This window comes from Elaeis guineensis, chromosome 2, assembly GCF_000442705.2.
Source record: "Elaeis guineensis isolate ETL-2024a chromosome 2, EG11, whole genome shotgun sequence".
NCBI classification, from domain to species: domain Eukaryota; kingdom Viridiplantae; phylum Streptophyta; class Magnoliopsida; order Arecales; family Arecaceae; genus Elaeis; species Elaeis guineensis.
Window position 1 is genome coordinate 93,047,074 of NC_025994.2, and position 26,937 is coordinate 93,074,010.

Below are 26,937 nucleotides of genomic sequence, written 5' to 3' on the forward strand. Positions count from 1 at the left end.
ATCAAATGCTTAATTTTCTCTTTAAGTTGATAATAATCTTCGGTATCGTAACCGTGGTCATGATGATAGAGACAATATTTATCTAAATCGTGGTGCCTCGAGTTTGTCCGCATCTTTGGAGGAAGAGGTAGCTTAATTCGCACCTCCATCAAAATCTCTCTCCTAGAAGTATTCAACAGAGTGAGATCGCTGAATCGCCTCGAAGGTGAACGATTCCTCTTCAGCAAAATATCTTTTTCTCCTCGATGGGGACCTTGAGCAGCGACAATTTCTATCACTTCGCTTAGGCGAGCGAGCCCTACTCTACCCTTGATTCACCACAGTTAGAGTTACTCGACAATTTCTTCCACCAGAGGATCTTTCAATCGAGCATATTTCTCTGTCCGAGCTCACATTTCTGAAAAATCCTATGGAAAAGATCTTCAATAATGATTTTTTGAAGTCGCGCATTAAGAATCCATCCTTCAAGATGGACATTGCAATCAAGTGATCTAGGTCGTGGACTTCCAACATAGTTCTATTGAACCGAGCTATGTAAGATCGAATGGACTCATCCTTCTTTTGTTTGATGGTCTGGCGATTGTTCGAGTGCTTCTGTTGTCACTGATTGGTGATAAAATGGACTGCAAAGATTTGGCTGAGCTGTCAAAAAGGGTGAATAGAAGCCAGTTTCAGAGTGAAATACCAATGTCAAGCTACCTCTTTCAAAGTGGAGGGGAAGACTTGGCACATGATAGCATCGGAGGCTTCCTAAAGAAGCATGATTGCTCAGAAGCTGTTGACATGATTGACAGGGTCTGTGGTCCCATCGTAGCTCTCCACTGAGAAACTTTGATGTTTGATGGGATAGGTTCTTGGAGGATGCTTGCCACAAAAGGCGGTTCAAAATCGAACCCATCGGATGGTGCAGATGGGTTGTTGCAGATCTACTGGATCTTCCAATCCATTTCTCAAAATCTTTGCTCGACTTCAATATCTCGATTGGTATGCACTTTAGAGTGTGGAGGAGATCGTCAATCGGGGGTTAAATCATGCCCCGACTGAGGACTCGAAGACCGTCGTCTCCTTAGTTCTTAAGTTTGATCCACAACCAATCATTGGGCCAGAGAGATTTGGGTTTAATTCGCCAGTTGTGGTGTCAGCAAAGGCTGGATCATTGCATGAACAACAGCCATGAGTTGTTGCATCTACTGAAAAAGTAGGTTGAATTGCTCCACAATCACCGTCGCGGATTGCTATACTAGCGCAGGAACTTTCACTATTACTGGAAGTGCATGAGTAGAGTGATTTATTTCATTCTGCACCTGTCGAAAAATGGAGGCATTGGTACTTCGAGAGGAAGTCCTATGTGGAGCCATCATTAGGAGCTTCTAACTTGTCTGCTTCTTTTATAGGACCTGAGATTCGATCCTTCCTCTATCTGTTGTCGCTTATTTTTGGTTGACGTCGGAAGACAAGAAAACAAGGCATTAGAGCGACCTGCAAAAAAGTTCAGATTAGAAGATTGTGTTCCGATAAGGATCTTTCGATGCTCAAGTCAGAACACACAAACAGAGAAGCAGAGTTTTAGCTCTCTGAGATAGATTACTTACTTGAGTCCTCAAGGTTTGAGTATTTATAGAGGAGACGACTGTGTAACCATTCTTAGAAGATAGGCTAGCTGAATCTAGTGCAGTTATTTGATTGTGATTCTTAGAATCAGATGATTATATCTAAAAGATTCTCAAGATTAGGCAGTTACACCCAGATAGTATTGACAACTATGGTCAATTGGCATCTGTCTTTTGAATCTAAGCCTGATCAATCTGCTTCTGAAGAGAGATCAGAGAGTGTGGCGTGCTGACTAGGAGTTGGGACTGATAGTTTTTCGATCAAAACTCGATTATATGGATTGATCCGAAAGACTAACTTGCAGTTGTTATGCTGACTAGAGATTGTTCAGATATACAAGCCGTGTAGGGATCGGATGTGACTGGAGATCGACCAGCAAACTCTTTGACCAAGGGTCAGATCAAATTTTTTCCATCTAAAATTCGGATAAAGAACTATCCGACTAAGGGTCGAATCAAAGACTGATCGATCAGGGGTCAGACCAGACACACCGACTAAGGATCGGATGAGTCATAATCAATCATGTGACTGCACTGCTTAAGATGTACAATCTGACTAGCTCTTTTAGCTCAGAAGCTGAATCAAGAACATGCCAATGAGAAGTCGGACAGAACAGCCTCCGATCAGGAGTTGGGACAAATTACCAACCAGGAGTCGGACAAACCACAACAATTAGGTTACTTGAGAGGCATGATATGGACCTGATGGGTTATAATGGGCTTGAATCTTCTCACATCATCGGTCCATTCCAAATTACTCCTAACAGTATGAAAATCAAACAATAGTTTAAGATGTAATTACTAAAAATTTTTATGGAGATCAATTTAACTAATGATTTAGATCATCAACATAACTTAAATAAAATATATAGCACAAAGTATTAAAAACTATTCTATATCAAATACTATTATTTATTAATTAAATCATAAATAAAAGAAATCATAAATTATTTATTTTTAAAGGGATTTAGAAAAAGAAGATGATTAAAATTATTATAAAAAATTAATTAATAAAAAATCAAATATGATATGATATATTTGAAATGAAAATATTTTATGATATAAAAATTTTTAAATAAGTACAATAAGTCATAATTTCATATTAGAAGTAAATATCATTATAGTGGTTATGTAGGAGGCATATATCCAATACCTCTTAGGTTCGATCCTTTATGAAGGCTCATATATAAATTTATAATAAAAATATTTTATTTTCATAGATTTTTTATAAAAATTTTTAAATATTTTATTATAAAAAAGATCGTCACAAATTCTTGCTTTTAATAACCATTTTCATTCCATCAGTAATTTATCATCTTGTTGTGGCCAATAAAAATTCGTCACAAAAAGGATATTAGCCACAATATTAAATATTCACTAAAACTTATTTTTTGCCATTAGTTTTTTATCAAATCATCATGTTTTAGATCTTTAATAATTATTTTTTAATTTTTTACTATAAACATTATCATCACTAATATTTACCTTTAATGATATCACTTATATTTCATTATTAAATGTAATAGTTTTGTCTGATAATTTTATATTTCGATTACTAAAACTTTTAACCATAATATCTTTGGTGACCGCCTCATAACAAAATATTTATAGTCACTAAAAATTTTTATTGAAAAAAAATTGTGATCATATTTATTATTGCTAAAAATCTAAATTTTTATAGTGTCACTCCATAGATCATTGTTGTAGTCACCATCGGAGATCCTATAAGCTCGGGTAAAATCATCCATCGGAGAGAGTGCAGGGGTCGAGGGGTGGGGTGATGGTAGCCTTGGGGAGGGAGAAAGTGGTTTTTGATTTTAGGATCTAGATTTTATTTTTTTTCCTCTTTTATTATTTTAAGGGATGGACAGGAGATAGCCAGTAAATGAGAATGTGATTGGGCTGGCCCAATTATGTTCAAATTGGGTTTGGGTCTACATATTTCAAAAACTTCCGAACTTGAGCTCAGCTTGAAGACCAAAAAAGTTTACAGACTGGGCACGGATAAAGATGTGGCCAGATCTAATCCATCCCATTTCCAACTCTAAGTACCTCCTATAAATTAACCAAGCATCCTCAGTAACTTCAGGCTTTGGTGATGGTATTGGCATATTCACTCTGTAATCTTTAAGTTTTGCTCAAAAATATCATTTTGAAATCTATGAAATACAACCCAACCAAGAAGTCATGTTCCTCACGAACTTGGGATTCGGGTGGCCTGCTGGAGCACTTCATATCGTCTTGTTCTCATTCCATATTTGGATAGTCTTGTTGTGTAATTTGTTTCTGATCACTCGAAATGGATTTTTTTTTATAAAAATAATATTAATTTTAAAAATATTTATAAAAATAATATTTCATGCAAACTATTTACGAAAATACTATTTATCAGAAAGTCGTCCTATCATAAGACGACTTTATTTGCCACATGATCACGGAGAAGTTATGGTAGGCGCTATGATTGGGGAACTTATAGAGTCGTCTTATGATAGGATGACTCTCTCCTCTCTCTTTCAAATTCATCCCTTCCTCCCCTCTCTCTCACTGATTCTCGATCCCCGTCGCCTCCTCTCTCTTTGTCACTCCCTCATTGATTCTGGATTCCCGCTACCTTTCCTATCTCCCTCACTTATAGAGGGCAACTTATAGAGCTGTCCTATGATAGGACGACTCATGCCACCTATTTTTTTAGTTGGTGGTAAGAACGATAAGTCAGCATGAAAAGTCACCCTATTATAAGACGACTTTGTTTTGAGTAGTCCTTCGGTAAATAATTTTGAAAAAATATTATTTTGATATTTTTTTTTAAAAAAATTAACATTAAATCAATAAAAATTCCCTTGAAAGGACCAAGCTCAAGTTTCTCTCTGCTACAGGATAGATCCTCGTGGTATCATGGAGTAGCACCACAGGAGATTTATAGGATTTTGAGAGGTTGCGTGGGCCCTGGATCACCTGATACACCAGGGAGCATAAGTCGTCCATCATAGGCTTCACAACACATGGATCTTGGGCCGTCTACATGCTCCTCGTTTGCTTCGGCCTGAACTCTTGTGCCTAAAAATAATGATGGTCCCTCGCTAACCCCTTAGCAACCGGCAAGACAACCGAATGTACATATCTTCCTCTTAAATAAAATTCGGGGAAAAACACCCCTTGCAATCAAAAGAAAATAACACTTCATATACCATCACCAAGGCTTACAGCTTTTTCTTTTCTTTCTCTTCCCCAAAATTGCTTAGAGTTCATGCAGGACTATTAAAATAGTGACTTGGCATTGTCAACACGAATTAATTACATTGTTATAATCCAAAGAGGCAGAGAAGTTTGAGTGTGCACGTTTGAATTTGGCATGAGCGAATATTATGAATACTTCCTGTCAAATGCTTTTTCTTTTTTGTTTTCCTCTTTAATGAATTTGTCTTTTAAGATTTTAAGAGCAAGGATACTTTTGCTGGTATCAAAGAAGTTTGAGTTTTGTGGTGGCCCAAGAGTATCTCAGGGGATGTGGAGTTCGTGATAATGACCTTGTAAATTATTTGATTAAATTTTGCTTTAAAGTTATTAAATTTTAAATTTTTTTCTGATAAAATCCAAAATTGTGTTTGTATCGGTGGCACTTGTTGTAAGATCAAAAAGATGTAACCAAGGTTAGATGCTGATCTTTTTTTGACAAAAATCAGATGCCAATGCATGTTATGGACATGGTCAATGTAGACCCATCCCATACTTTGGACATTGTTTACCAAATTATTTGTTGTCTCGGACTATAATATAAGCTGCACCAATCATTACATCTACATCATGATTGCAACTAACAAAAGGATTAGCCGCTAGTGCTTGTCTTAATGTTGATCTGTACACAACCAATACAAAGTGAGGCAATGAGTTAGGTTTGGCATTTTTAGATAGGGGGTGTAGGTTTTGCATGAAAGAATGATGCACGTTCTTTTTGTGCATCCACTATTGGAAGGAGTTCAAAGTGCTTTGCCAGGTGTGCAGATAAACTTGTCTTGATAGAATTTTTCCTAACATCTATGAGTTTTGACATATGCTGAATTTTGTTCCATCGATCATCTTCACCACTAATATATTTTCAGCCTCTTTGATTTCATTTTAAAAAATATAGATATAACCCAACCAAGAAGTTATATTCCTCAAAAGTCTTGGGATTCGGATAGCTAGCTGGTGCACTTAATTCATGTCATCTTATGATCATTCTACATTTGGTTAGTCATGTTGCATTCTTTGTTTCTGATTGCTCGAATAGACCGAGCGCAAGTTTGTCTTTTGGAACAATAAAATTTCATATATCGCCTCTAAGGCTTATAGCTTTTTCTATTCTTTCTCTTTCCAAAAATTGATTAGAGTTTATGTAAGCCTATTAAAATAGTGACTTGGGCCAAATTATATGGTTATAATCCAAAGACAGAGAGAATTTTGAGCATGCAAGTTTGAATTTGGAGGTTAGAACATATAATGTATATTTTCTGTCAGATTTTTTTTTTCTTCAATTAATTTACCTTTTAAGTGTTGGATGGATGTCTGGCCAGGACACCACCTCCCAAGATCCTTTTAGTACCACGCGATGCAGCAGGAAGAAAGAAGAAACAAAACAAAAGGAAAAACAATCAAAATACGTGGATCAGCCACAAAAGGGCTCGCCTCCACGGGGCATGCAAACTTCACTATGAAAAGAAAATTTTACAAGAGGAGACCTCACCCTCAACCCTTGTACACCCAATTCTCTCTCACATGAAGTTCCCCTCACAAAAGCTCTCTCTCTCTTGGAGACCCCCTTAACCCCTGAAGAGCCTGGCGACCGCTGTCCAGGAGCCTCCTGCTCCTTCTCTCACAGCACGTCCGCCTCTCTCTCTTCAATCGGGGTCGTACGGCCTTCGTACGGCGAGAAAACGAACCACAAGTCCCTCTGTTACGTCTCAGGGCCTTTTAAAGGCTTAATCATAGGTTAAAACACGTTTAGAAAGGGATTAGGACTCCTTAACGAGGCCAAGAAACCCTCCTGACCGTCGGATCAAGACCGGGAGCTCTCTGGGCCATCCGATCGCGCTCCGGTCCACGGAATAGGGCCGTGGACCGCGAGAAACGCGTGGGAAACGCCCACGCGGTCCACAGACCGTGCCGTGGACCACCCGGTCCACGGTGGACCGGGGCAAGGGCCAGCAGGCCGCTGGGTCGCGCGTCCCGCGCGGGCCTGGGCCTGGGTCGCGCGTCCCGCGCGGGCCTGGGCCTGGGACGAGCGTCCCGCGCGGGCCTGGGTCCCGCGTCCCACGCGGGCCTGGGACGCGCGTCCCGCGCGCCGCCGCCTGCAGCCGCGCCGCTGCCGCCCGCCGCCGGTCGCCGGCGGTCCTCCACCGCCTCGATTCTCGTGCCGACTTCAAAAGCTCGTATCTCCTCCATCCGAGCTCCGATTCAGGTGATCTTGGTCTCGTTGGACTCCGTTTTTCGCCGCGAACCTCGCTGTGGGCTCAATGTGGGCTGAATCTTGAGGCGTCAAATCCTAACAATCTCCACCTCGACTCGATATTCGGCCTCCTCCAAACTCCGAGAGCATCTGGATCTCCTCGCCCCCATGCCCTGGGGCAATCGCCTGCTGATCATGGATGGGCAAACATGGGAGTCGAGCCAGGCTGCTCGATCCCATCTCCGTCGTATGCTGTGCTCCTCCTGACCTGAGACCTGCTCGGGGCATCATCCTGCGGCAATAGGAATCTTACCTTGCGACGTCGCCTCTCGTCCTCCCGAGTCTCCTGTCTCGTGCCCGATCCGCCTCCTGGAGCTCCACCTCGCTCTGGGCTCCACCTGGCTCCCGATGCTCCACCTCGCACTGGGCTCCCTGCCAGGTAATAATGTCCTCTGCTCCCCTTCTTCCCCTCCAGCACAATCCTATCGCCGCGTAGCACCCTCAGGATTCCTCCACCAGCTACCGTCCTGTAGCCTCTCGAATCCAGTCTGCTAAGTGAGATAAGATTCCGCCTGAAATCGGGTATGTATCGGACCTCCCCCAATCTCCTCACTGCACCGTCATGTGTCCTCCAGCTGACCGTCCCAATGCCTCTGATCGCACAGCTCGATCCATTCGGCAGATATACAGTGCTCTCACTGTTCTCCAGGGAGTCAAACTGCTCCTCTCTGCAACACACATGATAGGGGCATGCAGAATCTAATATCCACTGCTGGGAAGAAGTAGATACCTCGTCAGATATCTCCAGGACATCTCCATCTGAATCGCTGCCGGCCGTCGCTACAGCAGCCACCGTCCGATTTTTCAGTTGAGGGCAATCTCTAGCTAGATGCCCCAACTCCTCACACCGGTAACACCTGGTTTTGCTCAAGTCCCTCCTGGACTTAGACCGCCCTCGATGCGATCTCCTGTCGCTCCGTCTACCGCCTCCTGCACCTCCAGAAGCCACCAAAGCTGAGCTATCAACACCTGAGCTCGAAGCTGGGTTCTCCCTCCTGAGAACCTCGTTCTGGAGTATCGCCGCGATGACCTCGTCCATCTTGATAGTGCTCTTCCCCACTAGAAGAGCAGTCACCAAGGACTCGTACGAAGAAGGAAGCGACGCCAGCAAAACCAGCGCCCTGGTCTTCTCCTCAACGTTCTCGCCAACGCTGAGAAGGTCGGTGAGGATCTTCTGGAAGTGGCTCAGATGCTCCTGCACGCTCTGTCCCTCAGTCATCCGCAGTTGGTAAAACTGCCTCCAGAGGAAAAGAGTGTTGGTGAGAGACTTCGCCATGTACAACTCCTCGAGCTTCGACCACAGCACCGTCGGGGAAGTCTCGCTCAGCACATGGATCACCACCTCATCCGCCAGGTACATACGGATGGTACTCACCGCTTGCATCTGTAGCCGTTTCCAATCCCGCACCTCCATGGTGGTCGGTTTCTCATCGCACAAGAGAGCATCGATCAACCCCTGTTGGATGAGCACGTCCTTCACCCTTGCCTGCCACAAGGAGAAATTGCTCTTACCATCAAACTTGTTGATCTCCATCCTGATTGTTCCTGTTTTCTCCATCTTCAGTCTTGCTCACCACCACTGCAATCTGCGTCCTTGTACCGCCTTGCTCTGATACCACTTGTTGGGTGGATGTCTGGCCAGGACACCACCTCCCAAGATCCTTTTAGTACCACGCGATGCAGCAGGAAGAAAGAAGAAACAAAACAAAAGGAAAAACAATCAAAATACGTGGATCAGCCACAAAAGGGCTCGCCTCCACGGGGCATGCAAACTTCACTATGAAAAGAAAATTTTACAAGAGGAGACCTCACCCTCAACCCTTGTACACCCAATTCTCTCTCACATGAAGTTCCCCTCACAAAAGCTCTCTCTCTCTTGGAGACCCCCTTAACCCCTGAAGAGCCTGGCGACCGCTGTCCAGGAGCCTCCTGCTCCTTCTCTCACAGCACGTCCGCCTCTCTCTCTTCAATCGGGGTCGTACGGCCTTCGTACGGCGAGAAAACGAACCACAAGTCCCTCTGTTACGTCTCAGGGCCTTTTAAAGGCTTAATCATAGGTTAAAACACGTTTAGAAAGGGATTAGGACTCCTTAACAAGGCCAAGAAACCCTCCTGACCGTCGGATCAAGACCGGGAGCTCTCTGGGCCATCCGATCGCGCTCCGGTCCACGGAATAGAGCCGTGGACCGCGAGAAACGCGTGGGAAACGCCCACGCGGTCCACAGACCGTGCCGTGGACCACCCGGTCCACGGTGGACCGGGGCAAGGGCCAGCAGGCCGCTGGGTCGCGCGTCCCGCGCGGGCCTGGGCCTGGGTCGCGCGTCCCGCGCGGGCCTGGGCCTGGGACGCGCGTCCCGCGCGGGCCTGGGTCCCGCGTCCCACGCGGGCCTGGGACGCGCGTCCCGCGCGCCGCCGTCTGCAGCCGCGCCGCTGCCGCCCGCCGCCGGTCGCCGGCGGTCCTCCACCGCCTCGATTCTCGTGCCGACTTCAAAAGCTCGTATCTCCTCCATCCGAGCTCCGATTCAGGTGATCTTGGTCTCGTTGGACTCCGTTTTTCGCCGCGAACCTCGCTGTGGGCTCAATGTGGGCTGAATCTTGAGGCGTCAAATCCTAACATTAAGATCATATATAAGAGCAATGATATTTCTTGCTGGTTATAAAGAAGTTAGAGTTTTATGGGAGTTTAAGAGAACCTTAAGGAGACATGGAGTATGTAATGATGACTTATATTAATTATTTTATTAAATTTTGCTAAAATGTTATAAGATTTTTGTAATTTTTTTGATAAAAATCTCAAATTTTGTTTGCATTGGTGGCGATCAAAAAGGTGAGGTCAAGATCAGATGCTTATTTTAGTTCTTCCTTCTTCATTAAACTTCTGATGTAATCATGCGGTCATTAGCTAACCAACTTTTGAACTTTTATTGTGGATTAAGATATGGTGCCAATATATGGCTCTCTAAATATTTTAAAAATATCTTTTAGTACTTATATTATTCAAATCTAGTGGATTTTGATTCATTCTTGATGATTATTATAATCCCAAAAAACATTAGTTGCAGTGGAGATATTTTAATTATTCAATAATTGAATACTAATTAGTGCCATAATAAATAATAATATGTAAGGATTTAAAATGATGATGTAATAAATAAAGTTAGCAAATTTTTTTTGTAGAAACCATATCAAAATTTGGATGTTAAAAAATAATAAACTTTAATTAAAATTTAATATAAAAAATAATAAGTGTCATTTCCATCCCATCAATTTTTGTTTTTTTTGATAATATTTTCATCCCACATCTTTATAACGTGCTTCAATCCAAAAAGCCAATAATAGTATAATCTTTCAAAGTCCGTGATGCTTTTGTCACGATATGTGACAACATTGTTACATGGGGGTGGTCTTTGCGCTTCCAAATAATCCACTAGTGAGGTACATCTCACATCACTTGATATCGACTTCGTACGGCCTTGATCTATATAAAAAGAGAGGTTGGATGCTACTTCTCTATCATAATCATCTCGTTCTCTATCATAATCATTGCTACTGCTTTTGAAGGCGAGCTTCTTCATGCTACTCTACTTTTCATCTGCATTATTTTGATGGAAAATTTATGGGAGTTGCAGGAGCTGAAGATCAAAAGATGCCCCCATATTGTCCGAGCCACAAATGTTGTCCACCCTCGCTCCCGTAATGTTGTTATATGTTGCCTTCTATTTTTTTAATTATCCTATAATATATAAAATAAAATTAGATTAAATCTGATGTGATGTGATGATTAGTAGATGCAGTTTAGTTTAGATTATTATAATATATGTGCTGTTTGCGCTATGCACTCTTAATGTATGGAAAATGGGAGGATTTTAAAATCAATCTGCACCCCAAATTATTTTTTTTTTATTCCGGCCTTCTGGTTGGGCATCGCCTTCATTCTCTACTACTTCTCTTCTCGATCTTCTTTCGCAGGTGCAGCAGTGGTACTAGCTACCTACAGCTATCCACTAATCCCAAACTCTTAACAGCTAATTTTGATAATATATCTAAATACAATAACAGTGGAGCCAACTCATCCATCACGATGCTGCCGCCCGCGCCCTCCGCATCGTCGAGGCCGACCGCGGCCTCAATTGACTTCTTCTTCACCGGCCGCTCCCATGCCGTCAAATTCGATCCGCTCCCGGTCCGACAAGCAGTTCGTCTCTCACAAGCCTAAAAGCAACTAGAAGCAGACATTCTCCGTTGATATCTGCCCCATCTGCCGCAAGAAGCAGATGATCATTTGCCTGCTCCCCAAGGTCGCTCAGGCCTTGGAAACCTCGGCCCCACCATCCTTTGCATCAAGATCTCCAACTCTGTTGCCCTCCTCAACCCCTTCATTCCTATGCTTCACATTTCTTGATGCCAACCGATAGGTTTGCTGCGGATCCCGCAGGACTTGGGGAGCAAAACAAAAGAAGCGACTGCGCACCAGAGTCTCGGCAACTCTCGTCTCTTGAATTTTGCCTTCCCTTCTTCCAACCCACAAAACCAAAACAAAACCAGAGCAAATAGACTACCACGGTTGTTGCCCATTGGACCAAAGATTAAAGACAATTTACATCTAAATTATCCCCCCCTTCATGGACATAAACGTTGATATAGCTTGTGGAAATGACTACTTTCCTATAACCATCTATACATAAGAAATACCAAAGTTATCCATCATTTTCGTATCTAGAGTTTGGGTTAGGGCAAGTCAGGAGAGGCTGGGCACCAGGCTCAAGCTTGGCTTGGTTTTTGTTGGGCACTGTAACCTGAGATTGAACATTTTCAGGCCGAGCTGAAAGCTTTACATTTGCAACACCCTAAATAAATTTGGAATGATCCAAGAAACGATGGATGAAGTATGTAAGGGATGGATTTCTACATTGATAAAATTATTCATCATTAATCTTTTAACAAAATCCTAATACCTCTTCATTTTTTCATTCATTTTATTTACATATATTTTTTATTTTACATACATTGTTTAAGCTATACTATTAAATTTTATAACTAATTTAGTTTAACTTTAGCACATAATTTTCCTAATTATAAGTAGATAATTATCTTCTTTTTCTATTTGTATTTACTATATATAAGATTAAATAACGGCCTGAGTTAAATTATAAACAAATTATCTATTTATATGTAATTAATTTATAAAATTACTTAATAAATCAAATTAAAATTAAATTTGAAATTATAAATTATAAAGATTATAAGTTTTTATATAACTCTATTTCTTTAGTATAATAAGTATTATAATTATTAATAATAATATTTTTTATTAAAAAATATTTTAATAAAAATATTATATAAATATCATCCATCTTTTCTTCCATTTTTTCCATACCAAATAAAAAAAAAATCATTTCCATCTTTTTATATTTCATCACATATCTGAAAGGATGAATAGAAGATCCATCCAATCCATCCATTCTCTATCCTATCTATCCTTTCTTCACTGCCATCTTTCTTCTAATCCATTCTTCGTACCAATTAGAGGGTTAGAGTTGGGGTTAGGGGGGGGGGCATGACTAGTTGGGTAATAGCCAGGCTTTGGACCAGCCTCACACTGGGCCTTGCTGGTGCATGTTGGGGTGCTATAACCTGAGATCGGACCTATCCATTTTGGCCTAGCACAAATCTTCACTCCACACAGGCATGACGCAACAAGCCTCGGGCTCCCTGAGCCCAAATAGCTAATTATTTGGTGGGATTGTATTGAGAAGTGTGATCCAAAGTTATTGTCAATGTCTTCAGACTTCAATAACAGTAATTATTTTTAAGATTAAGAGCATTTAATTTCCATCTTTTTGATCTATACCCATCCCACCTCTGGAGGGTTATCTCTAATAGGAATCGAACCCCCACTACTAGCTCAAGTCGTAACCTATGATACCGCCCAAACAAGTGCTCCATCATAGAGTATCCAACTGACAGCATTCATATTGCGAGCAGCAAAAATGTGTGATGGGTTGACAAATTTGTAACTCATTCTTAGTACCAAGGGGCTCCCATGACCGGTAGCCTTTAATTTCCTTCCCACTTTCTCGTCGTTATATCTTTGTATAACTCTGATACATGTCTTGATATCCATCTGAGCCAAAACCAACCCCAAAAAATGTAGCTAATTTCTTTATTGATTGTGTCTGCTGTAAAATAATGGGCAGGCCATGCTGAAGTTCAGCACAAAAAGGATTACAGCTCCCAAATTCAGAGCGTCGATTTATTAGTGCTGTGTATTGAAAATATAGTGCGCTAACCCAATGTTCTTTCGTTGTGCAACCACATGTATCTGTCAAACATATATCAATCTTTCATTGTGTTTAGTTGATCTTGCTGGTTCTAGTGAAAACTGTGTTTAGTTGATTTTTTTTTTTTTTTGACTGCATGCATTTACCATCTCGATAAAGTGTTCTCCATTTGTCCGCAACTATATTGCAATCACACATCCACTGCCACCGTAACCTCCATCTTCTCACCATGCATACCTTGAGCATTAATATCCTCACCACACTCGTTTCATTGGATCATCTTTATTGCCCCAGTTTGTACAAAAATTTCAGAATGTTCTGCTGCCTTAGCTACGGCTCTCTAATGCATGTGCGGGTCACAGAATTTCCAAAATGCGTATGGTCACATCTATAATTCAGTACAACTTATCATTGTCTACTTTCCTATTCTTTTGTTTGATTGGTCCAATAGAATTAAATTGAGTTTGGTGGAAGAATTTTTAGCCATCAATTTGAAATATGGCATCATTTAGATTGCTTTCATTGGAGTTGCATTCCATGTACCTTTTTCTTAGTTATATTGATCTTTAGGGCCTTATCATGCTATATTTCATTGCATTTCTTTAAAACCGTTAGAAAGCAAGTAACCAGGAGTAGCTCTAGGATGGAAATTGGCTTGAGGTGGTCAAGACCTATTGGGTCAGCCTTGGGCTAGGCTTAACTGGGTTTGGCTTAAATATACAGCCCACTTATTCTGGGTCGGACACAGAACCTAAATGAAGGGCCAAACCTAGCCAGGTTCTTTTACAAAATGGGTCATGTGGCTGGACTAGTTTGGTTTCACTAATCCAAACCCTTTGCTCGAATCACTTATCATTGAGACCTCGAGATGGTGAGGCCGACGAATTAATATCCCCTTCCGGCTCCAAAAGTGCACAAATATTCTCCCACAATCTTCCATCTAGAAATAACTAAACCTCATTTATAAAGTAACATAGAAACCATCCTCTACATCCCCACCTTCTCTTTCTAACAATTGGTACCTCTGCCAAACGCTGCCTTACCAACCGTGCACCATCATGGAGTACTTTTTCATGATCCAAGAGAAGCTCATTTGGATGGATTGCTTCATCTTTCCCTCCATCAAGTGCACCTTGTAACTCACCACATGCCACCACCACTTCATCTCTCAAGTTATTGAAGCACTCCATTCTCCTCTTGTCGACAACAATGATGAAAAGTAAGGCCAGACGGCGCTCCCATGTCATCCAAAGATGGGACAGGTGATGGATCGCGGGACCAAAATGGTGGAGTCGGGTCATGTAGGTCTGGTTCATGTTAAACATATTCCCCTGTATGGTCCCAACCTTTGATTGTCGGCACTAATGCTGATCAACCGAAACCCATTCTAATAACTACAACCATATATAGTTGGTCACCCTAGCACCGTTGGTGGATACACAAATTTATTCCAAATGCTTCAGTTGTAGTCATTGTGGCAGCTGCGATTGCTGACACTACAGTCTAGAATTGAAGGTCACTTCACCGACCATTATTATAGTCGCCATCGGAGACTCTATAGGCTTGGGCAACATCATCCACGAGAGAGAGATAGAGAGAGCAGGGGCCGAGGGGTGGGGTGATGATAGCCTTAGGGATGGAGAAATAGGTTTTTGATTTTAGGATCTAGATTTTTTTTTTTAATTTTTTTATGGGATGGATAGGAGATAGGCCGTAAAAGAGAATATGATTGGGCTAGTCCAATTAGGTTCAAACTGAGTTTGGGCCTGTATATTTTAAAAACTTTTAGACCTAAACTTCATCCGAAGCGTTAAAAAAAAAAAAAAAATTTACTATAAGGATGTGGCCAGGCCCAACCCATCCCATTTCCAACCCCAAGTACCTCCTACGAAAATAAAAAAATATAACTTAACCAAGCATTCTCTATAAGTTCGTGCTTTGGTGATGGCATTGGCATATTCACTCTATAACCTTTGAGTTTTGCCCAAAAATATCATTTTGAAATCTATAGATGCAACGCAACCAAAAAGTCATATTCCCCACGACCTTGGGATTTGGGTAGCCAGCTGGCGCACTTCATGTGGTCTTTTTCTCATTCCACGTTTGGATATTCTTGTTGTGTAACCTGTTTCTGATCACTCGAAAGGACTGAGCTCAAGTTTTTCTATGCTACAAGATAGGTCCTCACGAGGTTGAGTGGGACCTTGATCGCCTGATACACCTGAGAGCGTAAGTCATCCATCACAGGTTTCATAACACATGGATCTTGGGCCGTCTACATGCTTCTCCTTTGCTTCGGCTTAGACACTTTTGCCTAAAAATAATGATGGTCACTCGCTAACTCCTTGGAAACTGGCAAGACCACCGAATGTACATATTTTTCTCTTAAATAAAATTCGAAAAAAAACACCTCTTGCAATCGCAAAAAAAAAAAAAAAAAAAAAAAAACATTTCATGTACCGTCACCAAGGCTTACAGCTTTTTCTTTTCTTTCTCTTTCCCAAAATTGCTTAGAGTGCATGTAAGAATATAAAAATAGTGACTTGGCATTGTCAGCACCAATTGCATTATAATAATCCAAAGAGGCAGAGAAGTTTGAGCATGCAAGTTTGAATTTGGAAGTCACGGGCAAATATAATAAATACTTCTACCTCTACTCACTGAAAGCACTCTCTGGCTTGCGATGTTAATGCATTTAAGATGCGGACATTGTAGAAAGATTGTTTGGGGAGAAGCACCACTCTCTAATATCCCTTTGGAGAGAATCAAACATAAGTATCAAAAAGTTTACGCTGCAATCTTCCTTCCACAGTCCACCCTATTGATCTTCAGTGAAACATGGAGCAGAAGATAAGAAACCTGTCTTGAAGTAGGCCGCTCCGCAGGAGTAGTCCTGGTGCACTGCAAGGCCACGTCGAGCAGCTCGAACATGGATGACTCCTCATATGGTACCAGAGGCTTTAGAGAAGGGTCCAACAGCTCCTCATGCCCTGAGGTCAGCAACCCAATCCAAGGTGCTGTCTGTAGGCATAAGCCCACTCACAAGCTCCATCAACACTATACCCATGCTGTAAATATCACTCTTCTCAGTAGTTTTCATGGAGTAAGCATACTCTGTCCACAATGAAGAATAATAAGAATTCAACTAACATCATGGATTTAGCGCATTCTGGATAAGCTTTGTTAGGGGTTTGAACACACCTGGAGCTATGTACCCATAGGTGCCAACAAACCAAGAGCCTGACTCGGTGCACCCTTTCGAGTCGGCCCGGTGGCTCTCAGTGACCACCTTTGCCAACCCAAAGTCTCCTAGGTGGGCCTCTATGTTTCCATCGAGCAGTGCATTACTCGTCTTGATGTCTCTATGGATGATCTTCGGCACACAGTCATGGTGTAGATACTCCACTCCCTTGGCAAGCCCAATGGCAAGCTTTAACCTCCTCTCCTAGTTGAGCTCCCTCTTCTTCTTCTGACTCACCGCCGGCTGGTGCAGCCAATCGCACACACTGCCAGTTGGGTCACGGTAGCACTCTGACTTCGTCCGCATCTATGGAGGCTAGGGTAGCTCGGCTCGGACCTCCATCAATAACTCCCTCCTGAAAATAGTTAAGGGCGTGTAATTATTATAATGTCCGGGGCTGAGGATCATCGATCCCTTCTCTAAGGATTTCAAGATTGATGGTTTCGATCCCCATTCCTCCTCTTCTAGAAAGGAGATAGGGAGTGTTGGCAGTTTCTCTCCTTCCACCTTGGAGGGTACTCCTTATTTAATCCTACCATAATAGAACTAGTAGGGGTCTCTTCTACAAAGGCCTCTTACATGTGGGCATACTTCTCCATATGGATAAGTATGTCTGAAAAATTTTGGAGATAAGTCTTAGTCATTGACTTCTTCAAGTCATTCCTCAATAGGTCACCCATCATCGCGGCCATCACAATCGAATGATCCAGATCATGGACCTCTAGAGTCACTGCATTGAAACGGTTGACAAAGCGCGGATCGACTCACCATCCTTCTGCTTGATGGTGTGGAGATAGTCTGACTGCTTCTCATGCTACCAGCCTCTAACGAAGTAGCTGATGAAGGACCGGCACAGATCCTCAAAGGAGTGGATGGAATCATGCTCTAATCGCAAACTAGGAGATCTCCTCTGGCCGGCTCCTGGGCCCTAAAATGGCTCTGATGAGCATGTCTCCTCTCTGGGCTCTAAGGAGGCATATGTGGCTCTGGACATGGTGATGGCTGAGGAGCCGAGTGTGGAACCAGATTCGATGGGAGCACCATCGTGGGAGGTGCCAATGATGCCATTGAGAAGGCCATCGATTGCACCGCTGAAGGAGGTGTAAGGGCAACCTAAGCAAGCTACGGTGCCGTTGCAGGAGGTGCCAGAACAGTTTGGACCATCTAAACATCGGCTGTCAAATTTTAGACCTATTGAAAGAGCAAGCTGAATTGATCCATCATGACCAGCACTAGCTGGGCTGAGGAGTCTCAATCATCGGTTGCTGCACCCAACTGTTGGCTTGGCTTTCCACCCATCGAGAGGCGGCGATGTTGGAGAGCTGAGATGATGCTCGTTTCGGAGGTATAATAAAGATTACATTCTTCCTCTATCTGTTGCTTCTCGATTTGGTCGAGATCGGAGAAAAGACGGTTGAGCCTCATGCAAAGATGCTGGCGCTAAAGTAATCTACAAAATAAATACAAATCGAAGATTTTCGCTCCAATGAGGACCCTCCGATGCTCAAATCAGATTTAAAAAATAATAGAAGCAGTAATGAGTTTTTTGAGAGAGATTGATTGGCTTATCTTGATCCTTGAGACTTTGGTTGCCTATATACAAGGCTATCAAATATCTGGTCACACAGCTGTATGAAAATTATGAGATCTCAAGATTACAGAGCTGCTCAACATACTCTAATGGTCGAGATATTTCAGCCCTCAATTGCTCCCGCAAGATTAAGAGAGATAGTTACGTCTGAGTCTATCCATTCGGGGTGAACAGCTATCATGCACATCATGAAGTGAGTTAGCTGTAATAACAGGGATAGCCCATGCGCTAAGACATCAGACTGTCGAGGCAACAGAGTGCGTCGGATAGACCATAAGATAGACCAGATGCAAGCAACTCTGCACTATATATGGTTCTGCTCTTAAGTCAGCGATCTCGATGATAGCTTGAAGATCTGAGATGTCCTATGGTAGCCACGCTGATCCGAGGTACTCATGATAACCACCGTAACAGATATTTTTGCTGGTATCAAAGAAGTTTGAGTTTTGGGGTGGCTCAAGAGTATCTTAGGGGGGGCATGGAGTTTGTGATAATGACCTTACGAATTATTTGATTAAATTTTTCTTTAAAGTTATTAGATTTTATATTTTTTCTGATAAAATCCGAAATTGTGTTTGTATCAGTGGCACTTGTTGTAAGATCAAAAAGATGTAGCCAAGGTCAGATGCCAATCTTTTTTGACAAAAATCAGATGCCAATGTTATAGACATGGTCAATATTGTAGATCCATCCCCTACTTTGGACATTGTTTACCAGGTTATTTACTGTCTCGGACTATAATATAAGTTGCACCAATCATTACATCTGCATCATGATTGCAACTCACAAAAGGATTAGCCGCTAGTGTTTGTCCTTATCTTGATTCGTCCACAACCAACAAAAAGTGAGGCAATGAGTTAGGTTTGGCATTTTTGGAGAGGGGTTGTAGGTTTTGCGTAAAAGAATGATGCACGTTCTTTTCGTGCATCCACTATTGGAAGGAGTTTGAAGTGCTTTTCCAGATGTGCAGATAGACTTAGTCTTGATAGAACTTTTCCTAACATCTATGAGTTTTAACATATGCTGAATTTTGTTCCACCGATCATCTTCACCACTAATATATTTTCAACTTCTTTGATTTCATTTTAAAAAATATAGATATAACCCAACCTAGAAGTTATATTCCTTAAAGCCCTTTGGATTCGGGTAGCAAGTTGGTGCAATTCATGTCGTCTTATGCTTATTCTACATTTGGTTAGTCATGTTGTGTACTTTGTTTCTGATTGCTTGAATAGTCCGAGCTCAAGTTTGTCTTTTGGAGCAATAAAATTTTATATATCGCGACCCAGGCTTATAGCTTTTTCTCTTCTTTCTCTTTCCAAAAATTGATTAGAGTTTATGTAAGCCTATTAAAAAAGTGACTTGGGCCGAATTATATGGTTATAATCCAAAGACAGAGAAAAGTTTGAGCATGCAAGTTTGAATTTGGAGGTTAGAACATATAATGTATATTTTCTATCAGATTTTTTTTCTTTAATGAATTTGTCTTTTAAGATCATAAAAGCAATGATATTTGTTGCTGGTTACAAAGAAGTTAGAATTCTATGGGATTTTAAGAGAAACTTAGGGAGACATGGAGTATGTAACGATGACTTATATTAATTATTTTATTAAATTTTGCAAAAATATTATAAGATTTTTGTAATTCTTTTGATAAATATCCCAAGTTTTGTTTGCATTGGTGGGGATAAAAAAGGTGAGGCCAAGATCAGATTCTTATTTTAGTTCTTCCTTCTTCATTAAACAACAACTTTTGAACTTTTACTATGGATTAGGATATCGTGTCAATGCATGGGCCTATAAATATTTTAAGAATATCTTTTAATACTTATATTATTCAACTCTAGTGGATTTCAATTCATTTTTGATGATTATTATAATTCCAAAAAACATTAGTTGCAGCTGATATATTTTAAATTATTCAATAATTGAATACTAATTAGTGTCATAATAAATAATACTATGTAAGGATTTAAAATGATGATGTAATAAATAAAAATAGCAGATTTTTGTAGAAACCATATCAAAATTTGGATGTTAAAAATAATAAATTTTAATTAAAATTTAATATAAAAATAATAAGTATTATTTCCATCCCATCAACTTTTTTTTTGGTAATATTTCCATCCCACACCTTCAAAACGTGCTTCACTCCAAGATACCAATAATGGTGTGACCTTTCAAAGTCTGAGTTGCTTATGCCACCGCATGCGGCAACAATACCGTCACATGGGGTAGTCCTCACGCTCCCAAATAATCCACTAGTGGGGTGCATCTCACAACACTTGATACCGACTTCCCGCGACCTCTTGGTCTATATAAGGAGACAGGTTGGATGCTCGTTCTCTATTATAATCATTGCTACAGCTTTTGATGACGAGCTTCTTGGTGCTGCTGTTTCTTCTCTCTTCATCATTTTGAAGCCAAATTTGTTGGGAACCAATGTAGAAGCTGAAGATAAAAGCAAGTCTCTATGTTGTCCAAACCATAAATATTGTCCATCTTCACTCCCGTAATATACGTGCTGCCTCCCATTTTCTTTTAATTATCCCATATATAATATGTAAAATAAAGTTAGATTAAGTCTAATTTGATATGATGATTAGTAGGTGTAGTTGAGATTATTATAATGTTTGTGCTGTTTGCATTATGCACTCACAATGTATTAAAATGGGAGGATTTTAATATTAATCTGTGCTCTCTTTTTGTTTCCTTTTTTTTTTTTTTTTCAGCATTCTGGTTGGGCATCGCCTCCCTTCTCTGCTACTTCTCTCCTTGATCGATCTTCTTTCGCAGGTGCAGCAGTGGCACTGCTATTTAACACATTATATGTGGGATAATTAAAAAGAAAATGGGAGGCAGCACAACAATATTACGAGGTGGACGACATTTGCGGCTTGGACAACATGGAGCCATGCTTTTATCTTCAGCTCCTGCAATGGCTCCCAACAAATTTGCCATCAAAATGATGAAGATGAGAAGAAAGAGCAGCATCAAGAAGCTCCCCATTAAAAGGAGTAGCATATGATAGAGAACAAGCATCCAACCTCCCTCTTTATATAGACCGAGAGGCCGCGAAAAGTCAATATCATCGTTACGTACTCCATGTCTCCCTAAGAATCTCTTAAACTCCCATAAAACTCTAACTTCTGTATAACCAGCAAGAAGTATCATTGCTCTTATGATCTTAAAAGACAAATCCATTGAAGAAAAAAACATCTGACAAAAAATATACCTTATATGTTATAACCTCCAATTTCAAACTTGCATGCTCAAATTTCTCTCTATCTTTGAATTATAACCATATACTTCGGCCCAAGTCACTATTTTAATAGGCTGGCATAAACTCTACTCAATTTGTGGAAAGAGAAAGAAGAGAAAGAGCTATAAGCTTTCATGGCGGTATATGAAATTTTACTGTTCCAAAAGACAAACTTGAGCTTGATCTATTCAAGCAATCAGAAATAAAGTACACAACAAGACTAACCAAATGTAGAATGAGCATAAGATGACATGAAGTGCATCAGCTAGCTACTCGAATCCCAAGAGCTTGAGGAATATAACTTCTTCATTGGGTTATATCTATATTTTTTAAAATAAAATCAAAAAGATTGAAAATATATTAGTGGTGAAGATGATCGATGGAATAAAATTCAGCATATGTTAGAATTCATAGATGTTAGGAAAAGTTCTATCGAGACCAAGTATACTTGCACACCTGGCAAAGCACTTTGAACTCCTTCCAACAGTGGATGCACGAAAAGAACGTGCATCATTCTTTCGTGCAAAACCTACAACCCCCATCCAAAAATGCCAAACCTAACTCATTGCCCCACTTTTTGTTGGCTGTGGATGGATCAAGATAAGGACAAGCACTAGCAACTAATCCTTTTGTGAGTTGCAATCATGATGTAATGATTGGTGCAGTTTATATTATAGTTGGAGACAGCAAATAACCTGGTAAACAACGTCCAATGTACGGGATGGGTCTACAATATTGACCAGGTCCATAACATTGGCATCTGATTTTTGTCAAAAAAGATCGGCATCTATCCTTGACTACATCTTTTTGATCTTACAAGTGCCACCGATGCAAACACAATTTCGGATTTTATCAGAAAAAATATAAAATCTCATAACTTTAAAGCAAAATTTAATCAAATAATTCACAAGGTCATTATCACGAACTCCACATCCCCTCAGATACTCTTGAGCCACCACAATACTCAAACTTCTTTAATACCAGCAAAAATATCCTTGCTCTTAAAATCTTAAAAAAATAAATTCATTAAATAGGAAAAAAAAAGAAAAAGCATTTGACAAGAAGTACTCATAATATTCGTCCATGACTTCCAAATTCAAACGTGCACACTCAAACTTCTCCGCCTCTTTGGATTATAACTATGTAATTAATTCGTACGTGTGGACAATGCCAATTCACTATTTTAATAGTCCTACATGAACTCTAAGCAATTTTGGGAAAGAGAAAGAAAAGAAAAAGCTGTAAGCCCTGGTGATGGATTATGAAGTGTTTCCTTCTTTTTTTTTTCTTTTTTTTTTGATTGCAAGGGGCGTTTTTCCCCAAATTTTATTTAAGAGGAAGATATGTACATTCGGTTGTCTTGCCGGTTGCTAAGGAGTTTGCGGGGGACCATCATTATTTTTAGGCACAAGAGTTTAGGCCGAAGCAAACGAAAAGCCTGTAGATGGCCCAAGATCCATGTGTTATGAAGCCTATGATGGACGACTTATGCTTCCACGTGTATCAAGCAATCCAGGTCGCAGGCAACCTCTCAAAATCCTGTAAATCTCCTGTGATGCTACTCCATGATACCACGAGGACCGATCCTGCAGCAGAGAGAAACTTGAGCTTGGTCCTTTTGAGTGATCAGAAACAGGTTATACAACAAGACTATCCAAATAAGGAATGAGAACAAGGCGCATGAAGTGCTCCAGCTTGCTACCCGAGTCCCAAGGCCGTGAGGTACATGACTTCTTGGTTGGGCTGTATTGCATAGATTTTAAAATGATATTTTTGAGCAAAACTTAAAGATTGCAGAGCGAATATACCAATACCATCACCAAAGCCTGAAGCTACAGCTCGGTTAATTTATATACTTTTTGTTTTCATAGGAGGTACTTAGAGCTGGAAATGGGATGGATTAGATCTGGCCACATTTTTATTCGAGCCCAGTCTGTAAACTCTTGTGGGCTTCCAGCCGAGCTTAAGTTCGAAAGTTTTTGAAAAAAATAGGCCCAAACTCGATTTGAACACAATTGGGCCAGCTCAATCACATTCTCATTTACTTGCTATCTCCTATCCGTCCCTTAAAAAATAAAAGAAGAAAAAAAAAATAGATCTTAAAATTAAAAACCCATTTCTCCCTCCCTAAGGCTACCATCACCCCACCCCGCGACCACTGCACTCTCTCTGATGGATGACTTTACTCGAGCTTATAGGGCCTCTGATGGCCACTACAACAAGGCCGGTTAGAGTGATACTATAAAAATTTAGATTTTTAGCAACAATAAATTTGGTCAAAAACTTTTTTTATTTTTATCAATAAAAATTTTTAATGACCACAAATATCATTGAGGTGGTCACTATAGATATTGTGGCTAAAAGTTTTAGTAACCAAAATATAAAATTATGAGACAAAACTATTATAATTAATGATAAAGTATAAGTGATATCATTAAAGGTAAATATTAGCGATGATAATGTTTATAGTAAAAAATTAAAAAATAATTATTAAAGATCTAAAAAATGATGACTTGATAAGAAATTAATGATAAAAAATAAATTTTAATGAATATTTAGTATCATGGCTAACATCCTTTCTATGATGAATTTTTATTGACCACAACAAGATAATATAATTAATGATGGAATGAAAATGGTTATTAAAGGCAAGGATTTGTGATGATCTTTTTTTATAATAAAAGATTTAAAAATTTTCATAAATAGCCTATCAATATAAAATATTTTTATTGTAAATTTATATATGAGCCTTCATAAAGGATCAAACTTAAGAGGTATTGGATATATGCCTATTACCTAACCACTATAAAGATATTAACTTCTAGTATAAAATTATGGTTTATTGTACTTATTTAAAACTTTTCATATCATAAAATATTTTCGTTAAACATATTATGTCATATTTGATTTTTTTACTAATTACCTTTTTATAATAATTTTAATCATCTTCTTTTTCTAAATCCCTTTAAAAATAAATAATTTGTGATTCCTTTTATTTATGATTTAATTAATAAGTAATAGTATTTGATATAGAATATTTTTTAATAGTCTATGCTATATATTTTATTTAAGTTATATTGATGATCTAAATTATTAGTTAAATTAGCCTCTATAAAAATTTTTATTAATCACATCTTAAACTATTATCTGATTTTCGTATGTTGCTCTCAAAACTAGACTTATATTTCACCACTAAAGGTTCATCAATAAAAGTCTAAATTTTTGTAGTGTGACCTTCAATCTTAGGCATTAGTGTCTACAACTGTAGCTATTGCAATGACTACAATTGGGGCATTTGGAACGAGTTTGTGTATCCACCAACGAGGCTAGCTAGGGTGGCTCTCTATGATTGTAGTTATTGGAATAGATTTCGGTCGATCAGCATTGGTGCCGGCAATCAAAGGTCGAGGACCATGCAAGGGAATATGTTCAATATGAACCAAACTTACATGATCTGACCCCACCATTCAAGTGCCACGATCAATCGCCTTTCCCATCTTTGGATGATATGAGAGTGATGTCTGGCCTTACTTGTCATCGTTGTTGTCGATAAAAGGAGAGTGGGGTGTTTCAACCATCTGAAGATGTAGCGGTGGTGGATTGTGAGTTACAAGGTACACTCAATGAAGCGAAAGGTGAAGCAATCCATCTAGATGAGCTTTAGCGAGATTATGGAAAAGTGCTCCATGATGGTGCATCATTGGTGGGGTAGCACTTGACAGAGATACCAATCGTTAGAGAGAGGGAAGGTGGGGATGGAGAGGATGGTGTCTGCATAATTTTGTGGATGTGGTTCAGTTGTTTCTAGACAAAAGGTTGTTGGAGAATGTTTGTGCACTTTTGGAGTTGGAAGGAGAGATTAGTTCATCAGCTTTACCATCTTGGGTTCTCAATGATAAGCGATTCGAACAAGGTGGTTGGATTAGTGAAATCGAGCTTGTCAAGCCATGTGACCCATTTTGTAATGGAACTTGGCCATGTTTGGGCCTTCATTTAAGCTCTATGTCCAGCCTTGTAGGGATTCCAACCGGGTTGGGCCAATAATATACCCGAGCCTAGTTTGAAAAATAAGTGGGTTGTATATTTATGCCCAAACCCAGTTAAGCCTAGCTCGACTCTGACTGGCTCAAGCCTATTTCCATCCTAGAGCAGCTCCATGTTACTTGCTTTCTAACGGTTTTAAAGAAATGCAATGCAATATAGCATGATAAGGCCCTAAAAATTGATATAACTGAAAAAAAAAAAAGTACATGGAATGCAACTCCAATGAAAGCAGCTTCAAAAATGATGCCATATTTCAAATTGACTGCTAAAATTCTTCCACCGGACTCATTTTAATTTTATTGGACCAATCAAACAAAAGAACAGAGAAGTAGACCATGATAAGTTGTACTGAATTTTAGATGTGACTATATGTGTTCTGAAAATTCTGCAACCAGCACATGCATTTTTTTTTGGTACAGTATAGGGAGTTGGAGGGGGGGCAATCCGGATGCAACTACATCCCTTGGGTGTGACCATAGGGCCCCAACCGTTGTTAGAGAATGTTTGATTCGATGCTGAGTTTGGATGAATGGACGGCCTCCTCCCCACCATATGGACGAATCTAATAGATGAGTATGTCACCCCAGCACCACCGAGGACCAGATTACCAACTGCCACTTTCAGATCTTATATCTAGACCATTAGGATATGCTCCCTCTCAGCCATTTGCCCCCGAAACATGCATTAGAGAGCCATAGTTAAGATAGTAGAATATTCTGAAAGTTTAGTACAAACTGGGGCAATAAAGATGATCTAATAGTGGTAAGGATATTGATGCTCAAGGTATGCATGGTGAGAAGATGGAGGTTCCCGTGGTAGTGGGTGTGTGATTGCAATAGTTGCAGACAAATGGAGAACACTTTATTGAGATGGTAAATGCATGCAGTGAAAAAAAAAATCAACTAAACACAGTTTTCATTAGAACCAATAAAATCAACTAAACATAATCAAAGAATATATGTTTGACAGACATGTGGTTGCACGATGAAAGAACATTGGGGCAGCGCACTATAATTCCAACACGTAGCACTAAAAAATGGACGCTTTGAATCTGGAAGCAGTAATCTTTTGTGCTGAATTTCAGCATGACCTGCCCATTATTTTACAGCAGACACAGTCAATAAAGAAATTAGCTACATTTTTTGGAGTTAGTTTTTGGGTCAGATGGATATCAGGACATGTATCACAGGAGTTATACAAAGATATAACGACTAGAAAGTGAGAAAGAAGGCTACCGATCATGGGAAGCCCTTGGTACTAAGAATGAATTACAAATTTGTCAACCCATCATACATTTCTGCTGCTCACAGTGTGAATATTGCAAGCTGGATACTCGATCATGGAGCACTTGCTTGGACAGTATCATAGCTTGTGACTTGAGCTAGTAGTGGGGGTTTTGTTCCTATTAGAGATAACCCTCCAG

The 26,937-nt window shown here is 40.2% G+C and overlaps 1 protein-coding gene across 1 annotated transcript; it reads right to left on the reverse strand.

Moving 5' to 3' along the window:
* Positions 1–16,163: 16,163 nt before the first annotated feature.
* On the reverse strand, positions 16,164–16,923 carry LOC140855314 (LRR receptor-like serine/threonine-protein kinase GSO1). The gene is made up of 4 exons (XM_073251189.1): positions 16,855–16,923; positions 16,578–16,749; positions 16,440–16,490; positions 16,164–16,366 (listed from the first exon to the last, which is right to left on the reverse strand). Exons 1-4 carry the CDS (start codon positions 16,921–16,923, stop codon positions 16,164–16,166), a joined length of 495 nt encoding a protein of 164 aa, XP_073107290.1.
* Between the last annotated feature and the right edge of the window lie 10,014 nt (positions 16,924–26,937).